At 44.2% G+C, this 17,368-nt stretch overlaps 1 protein-coding gene across 1 annotated transcript in view; it reads left to right on the plus strand.

Moving 5' to 3' along the window:
* Nucleotides 1–3,785: 3,785 nt before the first annotated feature.
* KAZN (kazrin, periplakin interacting protein) overlaps nt 3,786–17,368 on the plus strand; it is a 225,542-nt gene continuing 211,959 nt past the window's right edge. The window contains exon 1 of the mRNA XM_030507749.1: nt 3,786–4,587. Coding sequence (XP_030363609.1) covers nt 4,467–4,587 — 121 coding nt within the window. The 5' untranslated portion in view covers nt 3,786–4,466. The remainder of the gene's footprint in view (nt 4,588–17,368) is intronic.

A 17,368-nucleotide genomic window follows, 5' to 3' on the forward strand; every position in this document is an offset into this window, starting at 1 on the left:
ACTTCCCCATGCATCCAGCCAGGGATTTGGCCAGCCTTCCTCATCACAGTGTATGCTGGAAGCAAATGCAAAAATCCTTCTCTGTTATTTTTGGTCAGTCTCTGCCTTGTAATGGTGAAACACTGACTTCTGACACACAAGAAATGAGTTCTCACTTGTTACCATTTGTTGCTGGTGACACCTCACTAAGGGTAACATCTGAATTTGTCTTTGTTCTTTCCTGAGTCCTCCTCTATTCCACAATCCTTTGCTACTAAGAACACTGTTGTGAATAAAGCCCCTTTCTCACACAGGGTGTTTCTAGAGATGTTAAATATCACTGTAACAAAATGCCCATTCTATTGGTGTAGTGAGTTCAACCAGTTCTTCTTTCCTACATTTTCACATGGCACATTGTGGTCTGTTCAGTAAGATAATTAGATATGGAAGAGAAGCAGATACCCATTAAGCTGGCAGTTAGCAAGGGTCTTCTGTCCCAATGTGAACTGCTTCTATGCTGCTGCCACTGTGGGCTGGGTGCTGGAGGTGCACAAAGCCCTGTCAGATCGACTGATCATCAGTGTGGAGAAAAAGAGCTATTACATCCTCATAGAATGATATGGGGAGACTTGTGAGCAAAGATGTTAGTTGTTCCAGGTCGAGTGCTAGTAAAGGTGCTTTAGATGGACTTTTCATTGCACTTGGTGATTTGATGGTAACTCAGCTACAGCGTTATTAAGCTCTTGTGTTACTGCATCAGAGTGAAGCTCCTGATCAATAAATTTGGCTCCATCAGTGAAATCCTTTGCTAAGCAGAGATGTTATAATCGTATTGTCTCTGACCAGGACACTGACATCAACCTGGGGCAGAACAAGGCTCTTCTAAGAAGGGATGCTATGGAGTGGTCTGGTAGATCTGAGATCAAGGGATTAGCCCACTTAAAGTCTACTGCAGTATTATTTGCATGGATTTTTCCTTTGAAAAGGAAGCAAATGCCCAGCTGAGATCATCTCTCTCTTTTTCTTGGTAATCACAAGACCAAAGCTGCTAAGGTGCTATCTGAGACAAAGCTCCCAGGAAGCAAAGGCAAATAAAGACAGTAAACTTTTACTTCTAGAGATGGCTGTCGGGATTTTTGCTGACAGAAATCTTTTCATACATATTTGAGAATGCTGCCATTGTTTTTATGTCTCATGAAGCTTAAGGAAGCTGAAACTTCATGGTTTAGCACACAGCTTGTGTTAGAAAGCAGAAGAGCAGAATAAGCTCCTACTTACTAATGGGTAGGGATTGACCTCCCTCTCTCTTTCACCTTCCTTCTGCGCTCTCAGGGCAGCGCATGGATGGGTTCAATCACTGCATGCAAGCATAGCACCTCTTAAACTGAGCTCCAAGTGTCTTAATAAGGGTCACATTATCCCTAACACTATCATTTTTTTCCTTTCCACCTAAGAAGATAAGATAAGCTTTGAGTCAAGTTATCTGTTTTATAAGTGGTTATTTTGTATGTGGGACGAATTGCTGTAGCTGATGGAGTTACAAATGACACCTGCATATTGGTGGGGACCGTATAGAACCTTCTACATGTTAGATAAAGCTCAGATGTTGTGGTAAGCACAGAAACCCAGAGGAGGAAAGCTGGCATTGGATCCTGCACAGGAATGGGCCCAGGAGTACACTTGGCAGCTGCAGTTAAGTAAGTGGAAAACATTATAGGAAATTTCTGCATCTCATAGAGGGTAGTTTCTCAGGATCAAAATGTACTGAGGTGAGGTGGAGCATCCCTTGGCTTGCTGTTCAGCGCCCAAACAAGAGGGCTTGTTCTCTTGCTTCTGCTCCTTGGGGACATGGACTAACTTGCTCTGAACAATGGTGTTAAGTGAAGCATGGTGGGTTGTGTAACCACTGCGTGGCTGTGCTGGACATGACGCCCCACATGGAACCACCAAACCCTGCAGATACAGGAGGCAGGAGCCCACTGTCCCTCAGCACTGTAGCTACAAGGTATGCTCCAGAAATAGCAAACAGGCTTTGACACTTCCCCCTTTCTCTATTTCCTCTCTGGAAGCTTTCTTACACCCAGGGTACCCATCCTACCAGTGACAGAGTCCTTAGCACCTGCACAATACCCATTTTCTAAGACTTTTGATAGTTGTTTATTGTTTTTCAAGAACTTTGAATGCACTCCTCTAACGCATAATGGAACTGGGGAAAACTCTACCTGGGAATTGCTCTGCAACACTAAAACCCCCTAAAATCCTGAAAAGCTGGAAAAGTTTATTAAGAAAATAGGGAAAAGGGACTTTCAGGCATCCTCTTGCATAATTTTTTTGTTTGGTTGGGTTTAAGTTATGCTTCAATATTTCAGTGCTAGATGCAGCTATGTGGTGGATTTTGCAGATACGTGATACATGATCAGGAGTACATGTTGCATGAGGTGATGCCAGATGTAGAACTGGCTCCCTTTGCTCTTCGCTTGCCCCTTCCCACCCAATTAAATGCCACTCTTTATATCAGCTTTTCATGGCATTTTGCATAGTTTTAAAGCCTGCTCTTGTAGGCTTCAAATATCAGCAGGCTTTGCTCAAATGCCAGCTTGCTCTGGGCAGCTGGACATGGTCAGAGCAGGCAACAGAGTGCAGAAGGAAGAAAACAGGCACAGGAATAAATACCTCAAGATTGAGGACATCTGGACCCTGCACTTAGCCTTGTTGAACCTCATGAGGTTCACATGGTGCCACTTGTGGAGTTTGCCCAGGTCCCTTAGGATGTCAACTCAGGTTTGTCAACTGCACCACACAGCTTCGTGGCATCTGCAAACTTGCTGAGGGTGTGCTTGATCCCACTATCTCTGTCACTGATGAAGATGTTAGTTATAGGAATCATTATAGAAAGGAGCAGCCTCATGGGGAGCAATAGCTTTCTCAGCACAGAACTAGTTTAAGCAGCTGTTAAAGTGCTACATCTACCAGTTTCCTTGGACTATGAGGGGAAGAGAGTAGATACAGTAAAATGACAAAGCTGGGCTTTTAGGGCAGCACCAGCTCCTGGCTGAGCACCCACCCTGTGTGGTGACATTGCTGGATGAGCTGTGCCTGCAGCGCAGACCAGGAGACGTGATTTCAATTCTCCACTGCTAAAGCACCTCCGGGCGGCCCTGGGCAAGTCTCTTTGCCTCTCCCTGCTGCAGACAGGAGCTAAGAGCACCTCCCTGCTGCACCCGGGGTTTGGGCTATCTGCAGGCGACTCCCATACTCCGTCTGCTGCTGTAACCCGGCAGTTTTCCATCTGCGGTGTGTTGTCCCAGCGTGACCTTCCCGCCCGCAGCCCTCCTGGAAAGCACCCGTGACTCACAGAGGGCTCCTGGAGGCAGCATCCTTTGCATTAGCAGAGGGAGTTTTTAAAACGAAGATGAATCAGCTGCGCCAGACTTCCCTAGGAGTTAACTCCTGGTTTTTCTTCCACGCAAACCACCCTGGCTGATGTCCCAAGAGGCGCAGCAGCCCCAGCCCTGCGGGAGGCAAAGCCAAGGGCATCCATGGGCAGGTTTTTGGGTACCTGCCCTACCCTCTCTTTCCCCTTTCCTTGGAGTACCTCAGGAAGCAGGCGTGAGGGGGTTAATGCTCCCGGCTGCCAGGCTGAGTTAGCACTTCCATGTGCCTCCAGAAGAGCTCCCTGGAAGAGCCGCCGCATCAGGGCAGAGGAGAGGGAGGGACACTGCAGCAGGGCAGAGGAAACGTTATTTAGCGGTGCCTCCAGTCTCCTCCCCCTCGCCTGTTTTGCTGAGGGAAGGGGAGAGCGGGCTGAGAGGAAGGAATAAACCGCGCAGCGGGCTCACATTGAGGGCTGCCGGAGCCCTGGAGTGCGGGGCCTGCGCCGGGAGCCGCGGGGACCGCACCGGCTCTGCGGGGCTCCTGCACTGACCTAACGTGAAGGTTGTGCTCGGAACCCCGAGAGCAGCGGGCACCGCTGTGGTGCTTCAGCATCTGCTGTGGCCTCACTCAGCGGCTGGTGACAGAGGCAGGCCCGAGGTGGCAGCCTGCAGGGCGGCCTTGAGGTTCAGGGTCCAGCCGCGTCCAGGGTGGAAAGCTCCTTGTGTTCCTTGAAAGAAGATGTGTCCAAGCTCATGGACAAGGTAGCTGCTGGGTTTGGATATTTTGGCTCCACAAGAAGAAAAGAGACTCATGTCTTTGCTATAACTATGGATGATACCCCAGAAGAGGTCAATCCTCGTTGTTTAATGCTTGTTTGTGCCTGAGGCCACCAGACCTGCCTGGGACACATCGCAGGACTCCTGGGAGAGGCAGACAGGTCTCAATGAAAATACCAATGAGACTCAACTGAACACATGCGTGCTGTTGCTCTCCCTTGAAAAGGGAGAAAAGAGCATCCTCTGGGCTCAGGAAGAGGCACCATTGCTCAGGGCGGTCCCCTCCTGCCTGCTGAGGGGGGACAGAAGCTTCTCAGAGCTGCTGGGCTCAGCCTCATGACTAACAGGAAGGACTCGAAGATTGCTATGGACTCCTCTCTGGTGACCTCCAGCTCTGCAGCAGGCCCTGTTACCTTCTCACATGTTTTCGGGCAGCAGTGCCAGCTTATGGAAGCAGGTAAGAGAAAAACGCACGCAGGTACAACCTCATCATCCTACATCTCATCTCCTGGTTTGCAGTCCCCTGATCTCTTCCCTGTCATTGTGTTTCCCAAGTTCTTCATCAAAACTGGTCTTATCCAAAGGGAAAGTTGTAGTGACTCCTGTTACATTTGTGTGCCTGCCTCAACTTCTCCCAGAACTACTTAAAAGCTTTGTGTCTAAATAGTTACCACTATGAGGCAAGGGTTGGGTTGATTGCACATTTTTGGGTTAATGTGGTCTGGAACAAACTGCTCTTTGCCTGGTAGATGATGTTACCATTCTGTTTAGATGTGTACACAACAGGTATAGCAATTTTTCCAATTTCATAATGATGCCTTTCCAATCAGAGGCTGATCTGCTGTTTTAGAGGGTGACTCTTGCACTACAGAGCCTCTCTAGGTGTGGATCTCTACTTTGGTATTCAATTTTACAAAGGACAAAGTGTTTGGTTGTTTTCCTTTGCTTATTCTGGCTGTTTGTGTTACCATAGCACCTATAAGCTCTATTTCTTTTCCCAGTTGTTTTCATACATTTGTAACGCATCTACAGATGGGCCTGGTTACATGTTGTCTGTGCCTTTTGGATATTGAGGGAGTGTGTAACATGACTAATCCCAAATGTTCCATTGTTGCCAACTGCTTTGCACTAGCACCCTGCATCCTCCTTCATACTTGAGTACCCAAGACTGACAGATTGGTATAACGAATTTTGCAAGACTTGCTCTCTTTTTCCTATCCCTGCTTACAGGTAGCTTGGAGAATGGATGTATGTATTTATTTGCAGCTGTGGAGAAAGCCTGGGTTTTAGCAATGATAACATCTGCTCTGAATTTCTAGGGCTTGCTTCACTGGGGCCTACTTATTACTGTTTGATGGTACATGTATATTGCGAGTATGTTCTCCAAAGTGTCCCATCCCTTCTTTCTTTTTCTTCTTTTCTCTCTCTTCTCCCCAACCAATTCTGTGACTAATGATGTTTGATTGTAATGTTTCTATTTCTGTGGTGAGATACAAAATATTACATATTGGGGATTAGCTGCAGGTCTGTGGGTGACTCCTGTTGTGCCTCTCGTAGTACTTTCATGGGCTGAGCTAGGAGAATGACTCCTTAGCTGACAAATACTCAGCTCATCAAGCCTGTGACCATGCTGCTGCCTCCAAGGAAATGTCAGGCAGTTTTGCAAGAGGGTTTGGTATTAATATTCTGTATTATATGGCCTGGGATCAGTCCAAAGGTGCTGGATCTGTTATATCAGATGTTACACAGAGATGTGTGAAAAGCTCTAGTCCTGGGTGAGCAATTTGTTTTCCAAATTAGTAAGACTAATCAGCTGGGAAAGCACAGGTGATAATTATAGTTTCGTTTCCCTTTCCTATAGAAACCCCAGAGAGGAAACCTGTGATTCCAGGACTTTTGAACCCCACCTCAGTAACGTAACCATAAGATTTTCTCCCTTTTGGTGGACCATTTTAGCAGGATTTTCTAGATATCTTCTAGAATATCTTCTCAGGCACATGCAGCCTGCAGGTACAAGGTACAATGCAGTGTAAGGGTGGCTGCCATGAGAGTCACTGATATTCAAAGCAAGTGTGTAGATATGTGCCCTATACATCTATTTCTATTCTTATGGCAATAACAATATAAGCTCAGCATACCTGCAAGCAGCATTTTGGTTGGTGTGTTTGTGGATTTGCCTGTGTTCATAGCACCTGTGCAAGCTGCCAGTGTACTCTGGGGTTTTAATGTGGGCAGAAGGGATGCCCTAAGGAAGCAGGAGTGGATACAGGTTTGGGATGCCAAGCTCCAATAACTTAGTTAGGTCCCATGCTCAAAGTGACACTTGGGATGAGCTATAAAAGGTCACTACCTTGTGTAGGGCTGCGCAAGTGCCTTTACAAACCATAAAGCCAAGATCCTGTGAGTCTTTTGCAGTGGTTTCTGAGGAGCTGTGTGTGGGGTCAAGTTCTCACCTGTACAGGCCAAATTTCATGAGCAAGACTTGTAGGCACTCAAGTACCACATCACTGCTGATGGTAACATTTGGGCTGTTCTTAATAACGCTGTGATGTGCTTGAATATTAAAGGTTCTGGCCTTAATAAAATGTCAGGTTATGTGCCTGGAGAAATACTGAACTCCAGATAAATCACAGAATTGACAGCACAGCTTTCATGTACCACCTGGAAAGATCTCAATTTTCTATAGCTTCTGCCTTTGTTACAAGGATTCTTCTCCCCCAAGGCACCTGCAAGAAGAGCTGGGATCTGCTTCCAGAATATGTTTTGTTTTTTGTGTAACAGTGTCTGTCTCTGAAGGAGAGAGCAGAGGGTGTGTGATGCCCTTGCAAATGTGTGTCCCCTCGTGCCAAATGCTGCTCTTCAGTAACTTGCTCTGAAAAGCCAGTACTGAATGCCTTGAAAGTTAACTTGTCTCCAGCCAGCTGCACATCTTCTCAGTTGATGGAAGGCTTGAAAAATTTTGTGTATCTCATTCTGCATAATTGGCTGATTATTCATGCATAGCTTTTGTAGATTTGCATAATACCCTGGGATGTAGTATGGTAATCACAATATTAGTCTAAAGAGTATGTCGTCATATGGGAGTCCTGCTCCAAAGCTGTTTCGTCCTTTGTGCAAGTACTTGATCTCTATTTAACCTCTAAAGCACTGTTTACTTGTACATTATATAGGATGCTTTCTTGAAAATTAGTTTTCTATCTTCCTATTGTACCCTACTGTACTGTTGTTGCCTACTTTACCAAGTTTACTATGCCTCCATAGGTTTGTTTGGTGGGACGTGTTCCTTGCAGTTACATGGGGTTTTATTTGCACTGAGCACAGGGAGTAGTGCAGATCGGAGCACTGCAGCTGGCTTAACTCCTCCTTTGGAGCTCGCTGACAGAACTCCAGTTTCCCCAGGCAGTCAGTTCTTCATGTTTCAGGCTTTAAATGTGCCTGATGCCTGAAAGATCTGTCAATGTCATCTGGGGACATGGTCACCTTTCAAGAGAGTGTGATTTCAAAAGAGGGGCTGTAATTCCTATCTAGAATTGCTCAGAGAATAAGGTTTTCATTTCATGGGCAAGCCATGCAGGTTGATTGTTTTTTCTCACCTGGTTCAACCTAAAAACAAGGCTGGTGATTTCCAAAAGGAGTAATCGGGAAAGAAGCTGTCTTCATAACCTAACCCTAAATATTCCGTATCTCAGCTGGAAGTCCTGTCTGCCAGGGAATGAAGGAGCACCTTTCCTGTTTGAATATTGCCAATACTGGGATGAAAGGGTCTGGGATTTCTCCATTTGGCTGCTTCTGAATGTAAAAATAATAACAAAAAAATGGTAGTGCCAATCATAAATCTTTCAGACTTAAAAATGAGAGAGACTGAGAATTTGAAGGGTATTTGCCCTCTGCCCTTTCACGAAGTATTGAATATATGGAGTGAGACCAGACCTCATGGGGAGTTGAGGGCTCTCTTGAAGAATTAGGCTTAGCAGAGAAACCACTTTCTGCACAGGCAAATTCCAAGCAACTTGTTCAGCATAATGCAGTTTTCTGGACTTACAGCCTTGATTCACTGCTCCATTAGATTGTCCTTTTCCATATATTCTTTGGCTCGCAGGTGCTGCTGTTTTGTTAGGCTCCAAGTTGGTTTGTTTTTATATCTTTCCAGTTAATTTTCCATTGGTTATGAAAGAAGGAACTTGGTTCAAAATGGACCAGAAAGAACAAGAAAGCTTTAGGTAATTTGAAAATCATTGAGGCTTTAAGAGGTTGCACTGAAACTTTTACCTACTATCTTTCAATTACATACATATTATCCAGTATGTGTATTTTGTATCCCACTTTGATGGTTGCTTCCCAAATGGACATGAGTTTCATTTGGTTACTAAGTAGAAAATTAAGGACGTGATGCAAAGTTTTTAGGAATTTTTTAATGGAAATTAATGTGATGTGGCTCAAAGCTTTTGCCTTCCTAGATTTGTAGTTTAGCTCTTGATCCAGTTCCTTGCAAGAGCAATGTGAGGTATAAGAGATGTGGCATTAGAATAAAGTTATAGAATCCCAGACTGGTTGGAAGGGATCTCAAAGCTCATAGAGTTCCAACCCCCTGCCACGGGCAGGGACACCTTCCACTAGAGCAGGTTGCTCCAAGCCCCTGTGTCCAACCTGGCCTTGAACACTGCCAGGGATGGGGCAGCCACAGCTTCTCTGGGCACCCTGTGCCAGCGCCTCAGCACCCTCACAGGGAAGAGCTTCTGCCTCAGAGCTCATCTCAATCTCCCCTCTGGCAGGTTAAAGCCATTCCCCTTGTCCTGTCCCTCCATCCCTTGTCCAAAGCCCCTCTCCAGGTTTTTTGTAGCCCCTTTAGGCACAGGGAAGTGCTCTGAGGTCTCCCCTTAAGGAGCCTTCTCTTCTCCAGGCTGAACATTTTTCCTTGCTTGAATTGGAATACTGAACATTTACTCAAGGAAATGCCCTGATTTGTTGCATCGGACACTATAGGTGCACTGACTTGCTTTTAAGCAATTCTAAGGTGCTGAGCTCACAGCACTGCACTGCCTGATGAGAAAGGAAGCAGAGAGCCGCAGAGCAGACAAATTTGCCAGTATACAAGCAAGGTCTGAGGGCGAACCAGCCCTGACAGCTTTTAAAGAAGGAGAGTTACAGCAGGGCAGGGAGGGGTTATTAAAAATAAATCCTCAGGTCAATGCTTGTCTGTAACTTAGTGCATTTCCATGTGGGACACTGCTCTGCCTAATAACTCCTTTATAGCCTTTGTTAAGAAAGCTTCACTAATATCATTGCTGATCTAAAGCACGTATCAGGCATGTGGGAAGAATTTATGGGGAAAATCATAGCCCCTCATAAAACACTGAAGGAAATCTCTGACCTTTCAAAATGAGGCTGAGGAGCTGAACATTTGCCACCTGTGCTCTCATATTTTTTTGTCCTTCAGTCCCTCGTGCATTTTTCCTTGATTTAATTAAACACCAACCAAACAGGATCTGGTTTCAAACCTTTTACCTGGAGCTGAAACAGAGCAGAGGTGATACGGTTTTACCTTCTTCCCAAAAGCAGAGGTTAGGAGTGCCCATTAGGCACACAGGGAGCCACGTCCCTCTCCTGCCACATATGTATGATACAAGATGATTTAACAGGTTCACATCAAAGCTGCAACCCTTTCTGGTCTTGGGTTTCCTTAAGCACAACCCTTCAGTGAGCTCAGACTCGACCTATGAGAGCATTTGAGCTAAACCATCGTGACAGCTCTTCTTTCCTCCCATGGACAACAAGAGAAAACAGTCCGCATAAAACCTGCTTGGATCAGTTGGCTTGAGACCACACGGAATCAGGGCTGGAAATGTGTTTCCTGGCACCCAGCGCATTAGGTTTCCTACAGGCATTAGTCTGTAATAAATTTTTCGTGGCAACAAGTTGTTTCGTTTGCTCTCCCAAGAGAAGACCCTCTGTGTGTGTGTGTGTGTGTATATGTATACAAAGACACTTTGTTTCCAAAGATGATTGCAACAGTCTTGATTAATCAGCGTGCCATGGGTTAGGTCTGTGCATGAGCAGAAGATTTCCTATTTTTGGGGAGATAGAAGCAGAAATATATATCTGTTGAGTGAGGTGAGATGAATTCCAGTCATCTCAAAGGCTGGTCCTCCTGGGCGATAGCCGTGTGATGCTCAATGCAGGTACCAGAAGGTTGGACTTGATGATCTTATCTTTTCCAACCCAGTTGATTCTGTGAAGCTGTTGGGCTGTGGGCCAGCCCTGCAGACGCCTGGAAAGAAAATTTACTGCAGTGTTACAAAATGAAGGCCTATTATTTTGCTGAACTTTCATAGCAGGGAGGGGAATGTTGCTTTTTCCATTTTACTAAATCTGCCTGCTCTTGAAGATTGCTGTTTTCCCTTGGGGTGGAGCTGTCATCTAGCTTTACATCCTGGTATTATGGCAGGCTTTAGCAGCTTGAAAGCAACCAGCATAAATCTCTGTGCTCAGCACTATAGTGCTTGAGAACATGTAGATGAGATCCCTGCCAACTTTCCATGCATGATATTGTCATGCCAAATAACCTTGTGTGTGTTGGTGTAGAAAGAGGTGTCATTTCTATCAAACCCAAACCCCTGTTTTTCTGAGATGACAAGAAAATGTATCAGAAATGAACTACTCCAAAAGCCCGTTGTGTTTTGGGGGAGAATAGGATAATCTGATTCTCCCCAGGGCCAGCTCCAGCACTAGGAGGAAAAGTCATTTACGTCTCCCCAGAAAAGCAATAAGTAAAAATCCTCCTTGACAGATGATGTGCTCCTGCCTGAGCTGAATAGATTAAGGGGCCACAGAAATGAAATGGGAAGATCACAACTATTTTTCTTATCCACCCAGTAGAATGAGCTGTTCCGAGGGATAAAAAAAGGTGACATTTATCTCTCCCTTCACTTTGTTAGGTAGCACTGCACTCCTCAGGAGGAAAATGCTGATCAGTGCCTTGTGGATGGAGTTCACTTGCTGTTTATGCCTTCTATTGCTTTACAATGTTCTCCTTTTCATCACAGCAATATTGTGCTGTTGTTACTTGTTGGGGAAGCCACAGGTGACCAGAGGGTGCTGCACAGGGCCCTGAAGGGCAGGGGCACAGAAGACAATTACTAGCTAACACTCTAGAAACATTACTGTGAAGTGCATGGGAAATCAACAGAGATGGCATTTCAGTGATCAAAATGTGATCTAACAGGTTGGAGGGTTTGTTGTGTGTGAATGGTTTTCCTTGTTTGGGTTTTTTGGACTTGAAAAGCTCATGGGAATTGTGACGTGGCTGAGATGATGGGTCAAGGGTCTCTTACAGCAGAGCTTAGCTGTTTCTAATGGCCAAATAGTAGATCATGTCCTGAGGGCGATGGATTGTACCTGCTTTGAAGAGGGGAGAAAAACAATGTTTTCCAAAAGCATGACTGTAGGGCATCTGGGTATTAAGTGAGGAAAGCTGTACTTAGACTGTGGCTAAATCCACATTTCTAGAGATGGATCTGGTGCTATACTCCCTAAAGTAGTGCTCTGAATACAGCAGCAGCCAGGAGTTGAGCAAGATGCCCAGTGCTGCGGGTCTGCTTCTCCCGCTCGCCATGGCCAGGTAACTCGTGGGAGAGTCCCTTGGATATGTGCTTAATCTGCCTAAAACCCGAACAGCACAGACTAGCCATTGGATGGAGGAGGGGGCATGCTAATAGGTATGAAATTATGTATATGTACCTACATTTCTCTATATAATACGCAACAGGATGGGTTTATTCTTCAAGCTGCAAGGCAAAGCTTTTCCAAAGTGTTAATACTGCTGTATGCCATTAAGTGTCTGACCAAAAAACCCCAATGTAACAACAGAAAACAGAAAGAAATAATTGAAAATACTTTTCTTTGCATAAATTAAATACAATTTTTCCCCCGTCACCTCAACAGAGAGATTCAATCACACAGCACCTCTATACTAACCTCTAGCTGATTTCCTCCTGATTAAATCATGGGTAGTGCTCATCTGCACTCCTGGCAGACAAATTTGGGTTTGTCAATGTTCATGAATAGCAAAGTAGAAGGATATAATAATTCCTTCAAATTGAAAGCAACCATCATATTTTTGTGACACCAAAATAATGAACTGGAAACATGCATGTGATTAGATTTGCAGCTACAACAGGAATTAGTTATCCTTTCTTTCTTTGGAGGTCTCCGAGGCAATTTTAATGGCCATGCATTGTTAAAAGGAAAGTGGAATGAAAGGCATTAAGCAACGTGTTTGCCTTTACTGTGCCTTTATCCTATTTTATGGTAGGTGGGTTTTTTTGAGAATCATGGAAATGGATATTTTGCCTAAATTCTGATATGAAGTAAGTATTTTACTAAAAATATTTTAATTGGGAAACAGGGAACAAGGTTGAGGTATTGCCGTTGTACTTTATCATCCTGGGTAATGCAGTGGCTGCAGTGATGAAATTGAAAATGTATGAGCCTTTCCAAACCAAAACATTCCTCCAAAGCCAAAACACACTACTCCTGAAATAGCTGTACATTATCCTGGCTTTGAGTGAAATAAAATATATGAAGTCATATGAGATGGAGAAGCTATGTTTGAATTCCATTAGTTTTGGGAATATAAGTGTAGTGCCATCAAACTTCTGTGTAAAAAGAAAACAGGTTAGGATAGAGAAACTGATGGGTTTTCTGCAGAAGAGAAAGACAATCTGTGTCCCAAGGGTGGTGGCAGAGGGGTTGCAAATGAGGAATATTGCATTTTTGCAACATCATTCTACAAGGCTTGGTTCAAAAGCAGTTTTTAACAGCTCCCAGTAAAGCAGCTGGAGATGGTGACCTTGGAGCAAATTGCCAGCAGCCTGGTTAATGGTACAGTGAATTCATCTTGGTACGAGCTCTGCTTCAGCATTGCTCTGCCCTTTGGGCTTCAAGGCTGAAACTGCTGCCCTCAACTAAATGGTTAATGAAGTAAGTTAAATTTCAGGAAATTGAAAGAGTCTGTAAAGGCCTGGGAAAATAAAAGGCATCTGATGATCTGAGTGTACACGGAGCTTGCAGCAAAATGAAACTTCATTCTCCCCGCAGCATCTTTCTGCATGGGTAAAAATAGTTTCTGCCTCTCAACTGAGCTGCTCAGGTTATCTTCCAGAAGTGCTTATTATTAGCTCGCTTTTGCAGACAGCGAAACAAAGGTACAGTGTACTTCAGTGGCTGCAAAATTAAACAGCTCAGCCTCAGATTTGCCAGAAATAGCCCTGAGGTTTGCTGACTGCTGGTGCTGTGATTCTGCAGAAAGCTCTGGGAGAGGCAAAGCAGCAGCAACGCGAGAGCTTGCAAACATCAAGCTACCCCAGAGCGATGGGATATTCTGTCCTGAGCAGCCAGGGAGGGGAGAGGAAAACAGGTCAGCTCTGCCCTTGCTTTGAGCGTAAGCCTGGCCCGAGTTGTTCACAGCCAGGGACTTAAACCTGCAGAACTCATAGGAATTCCTCTCTGCTCATTGCCATTATCCATCTGTCCCATACCTCCCATGGATGTAATTAACTTTTGTGTGCTGCCTCTCCAGAACTCGGTTATGTGCCATTTTCTGTAATGCTTGATCAAAACACAGCTATATCTGGAGAATTGCAGGTAAGGGCTCTATGTTCCAGCTGCTGTTTGCCCAAGCAGAAGGCAGCAGGACAGTTCCTGCATGCCTCTTCAACCCTGCTTAAGTCTTCCAAGGCAGTGGTTGCCAGGATTGCTTTAATACCTGGAGGATCACTTGATTTTATTGGTCTATGTTCAATGTTCAAGGCTGCTTTGACAACTGTCTAACACAAAGACATGTTTCGATGATAAACAACCCTTGTGTGCTTAACTGGGAGTGTACCTATAACATCTATAGGCTTTAAATAATGTTTAATGCTTTCCTGAATGGACTGTAAGTTTCACAGGGCAGGTTCACTCTGGTGCAAAGATACTCCAGTTCCCTTAAATAATCATGGAATCATAGAATGGTTTGGGTTGGAAGGGAGCTTAAAGCTCCTCCAGTTCCAACCCCCTGCCACGGGCAGGGACACCTTCCACTAGAGCAGGTTGCTCCAAGCCCCTGTGTCCAACCTGGCCTTGAACACTGCCAGGGATGGTCTGAATTGGAAATAGTCAAAATGGCCTGGCTGTGGCAGCACAGAGCTCTGAGCAGCTTAATTCACTCTTTTTATCCTTATTTCTCAGCTGCTGCAGGTGGAGCTCTGAGCACCCATGTTGTGTACGCTGTCCCTGACGTGCAGATTTGCACTCCAAATGGTTCCAGTCTGTTTGCAAAGTTACCTTTTAATTTGGAGGTAGCAAAGTCTTTCAGACCGTTTCCCATGGGTATTTCTTCCAGTAACTTATAAAGGGTTTCAGCCTCACCAGGTATTCCATTTGCAGGTTGCCAAGAGAGTTTTTTTCCTTGCTGTCTTAAGAATCTCCAGCACAGGGTGCTGGAAGGGCTCTGTTTTGTTTGGGAAGATTCCAGTTACATGTCAAACAGGTTAAATCAATGTAATTTCTACGATTACAAAGGAATAGAGCTTCCTCTTTCTTTCACCTGCAGGCAGGTAGTGACGGCAAAGGTCTTTAAAAAAACAGCTTTATCCATGGCTTTAAACCAAATCTCACTAAATAATCCAGCCCCCCTCTTCGACACAGCTCCCTGTCAGCCTGTACGTGGCTTTGGCCCATCCACACAACCTGAATAATTCTGTTTTTCTAGAAAAGCTGCTATTTTTACAATAAATATCCTTTCTGCTGCAGTGCTGACCCCCGGTGGCTGCTGTGCTGGTGCCTGCTTTGCAGTGCTGGGGGATAACAGCCCTTTGGGTATGACTGATTCCCTGACAAGTGCTTGTTTTAAGTAAAAGAAGTTTTTTGGGAAAAAAGAAATGTATTCTGAGAGGCAGAACAAATGTCTTCAAAGAAACACAGACTTGTTTTTTAAATCTTTTTTCCTTGTTTTATTCAGCTTGGGGAATATATTCCCAGTGGCCTAATGCAGAACTGTGAGCACTTTGTCACAAGCTTATCTTCCAATTTTCTAACACAGACTTGAAAACCAAAGAGCCATCATCCTGAATCCCTATGGATTTGAGTCAGGCTGCTGGTATGGGCAGCCCCAGCTGAGTTGACTGCTTAAAAATAAGTAGGAAAAAGTTTTTTGGGGATTTGATTTATGTTTCTACATGTGCTTTACAAATAATTACTTAACTGAAAGCTGAGAATTTCTTTCTGCTCCCCAAGAAGAGTTAACAATGTGGGAAGTACAACAAATACATCGAGTTATAAATGTTGGCTGCCCAAATTGATAAGTGAAGATTTGTGTTCTGTAAACAGGAAAATGCTGCTTTTGCAGATATAAAAAAGCTTTCATCTTCAAGGCAAACTGTAAATGAACTAGAAGGGCAATTTAACATTCACAGTTGGTTAAACTGGATTAACTCTCATAAAGATTTCTGCACATGTAGTAACCCCAGAAAAGGAATTTCAGAAGTGACATCATTTTTCCCCATCAAGTTCTGTATTTTCATTATAAATTTGATATTCCTTTGAGTCTGAGGTGGCAGAAGTGAGTGCTATGGTTTTCTGAGGGGCTTACTACCGTGGAATATCTATTGTTCACCATGTGGAAAACACTGAAGACAACATAATCTCCAACTTTTATGGCAAAGTACGCACAGGAAAGTTTAAAATACAAATGATGTTCTCCTGAATCTAACTACAGGAATGTAACTGCATCTAATGCTGATTATCCTATTGATCCTGAGTATTTTACAGTGTTCCAGATACACCGAGGAGTCTGATACTTCAAATGTTGCCAACAATTAAGCATACATTTACATTTATCCACATAACACAAACTCAGGCTGGAGCTGCTGCTTTGCCTCAGAAGTAGAACAGGGTGTTTTAGCTGTTTTTTCTTTTTTTTTTTTTTTTTTCCCTTCCTTTTCAGCTTTCCAAACCCAGCTGCCCCCCATTACCTGGGAATGCCCCAGTGCTCTTTGACTCCAGAAGAATTACGCTTTCCCTGTAGAGAGAAGGATTTTGTTACGCTTAACTTTCATTGAGCTTGATATTGTTTCACTTGAGGCTTGCTGCTTTCATTCTTGTTGATTGAATTAGTGAATCGTGGCTCAAGATTGATGCTTTCCCCTTCCTCCCCTTTCCCTTGGGGAGTGCATTTTGTATGAAGTTTAAAATGATTAATGGGAGAATGTGATTGTAATCCTTTCTTTTAAGAAAGGCTGAGTAGAAATTGGTAGGCTTTGATACCAGTACTTGTGATCTTAAACAGGGATTATTGGCTTCCTGTTATCTTGCCTTTTATTGGGCATTTGTTACAGCTGCCAGTCCATGGCAAAACCTGGTTTTGCAAGTATCAGCGGAGGGTTGGTAGGTTAACGATGGCAAGGATTTCCTCAGGGCTCCACTGTTCTCATCTATAGGCTTTGGGCATCTTAAATGGACAAATCTTAATCTGACTAATGCTGCTTTCATTTAACTATTCACCAAAGTTTCTGATTTAGACAATGCACGGGAACAGGCCAGGAGAGGGAGGCAGAGTACGCTGCAAAGTCCAACTCAAATGTCTCAGAATTTATGAGTGTAAAAAGGTTTGTACTGCATCAACCCACGACCCCACCACAGGGATCAGCACTGGGGCTCTCCTGCACTCTCCACCATCTCAAGCCATTGCTCGTGGCCATCCACTCAGGACACAAGCCCCTTGCAGTATCAAGTGAAGCTGTTCTGTGCTCCAGGTTAACTCTCATCCATCCATTCATCCTGCAGTAATACCAACTGTGCAACTCTTACAGTCAAATCCTCCTTTGCTGGTAGCTTGTGGTACCCCAAGGATGGTGTGTGTGGGGTTATTGCAATGTGTGAATAGGTCCAGCAGATCCTAGGCCGAAACCTAATTCCATGAGGTGATGGCTGTTTCAGGTTAACTATACTGTACAGATTTAGGTTCATTTCAAGGTAATTTGGCTAGTTTAATGTAATTTGATGATTACAAGCAGCAGCATTTGGTTTATCAAATAGGCCATTTTTGGTGTAAATTGTTTTGATAAATGGTCTTGATAAATTTAAGCCCAAGAAATGTTCATCTGTACAAATCATGCAGCTGGGATTAAAACAATTCATTAAATAATAAAATAATAATGTAATTAAAAAAGGAAATAAAAAATTGAAAATCAGAGCTTTTG

This window comes from Strigops habroptila, chromosome 16 (assembly GCF_004027225.2).
Source record: "Strigops habroptila isolate Jane chromosome 16, bStrHab1.2.pri, whole genome shotgun sequence".
NCBI lineage: Eukaryota > Metazoa > Chordata > Aves > Psittaciformes > Psittacidae > Strigops > Strigops habroptila.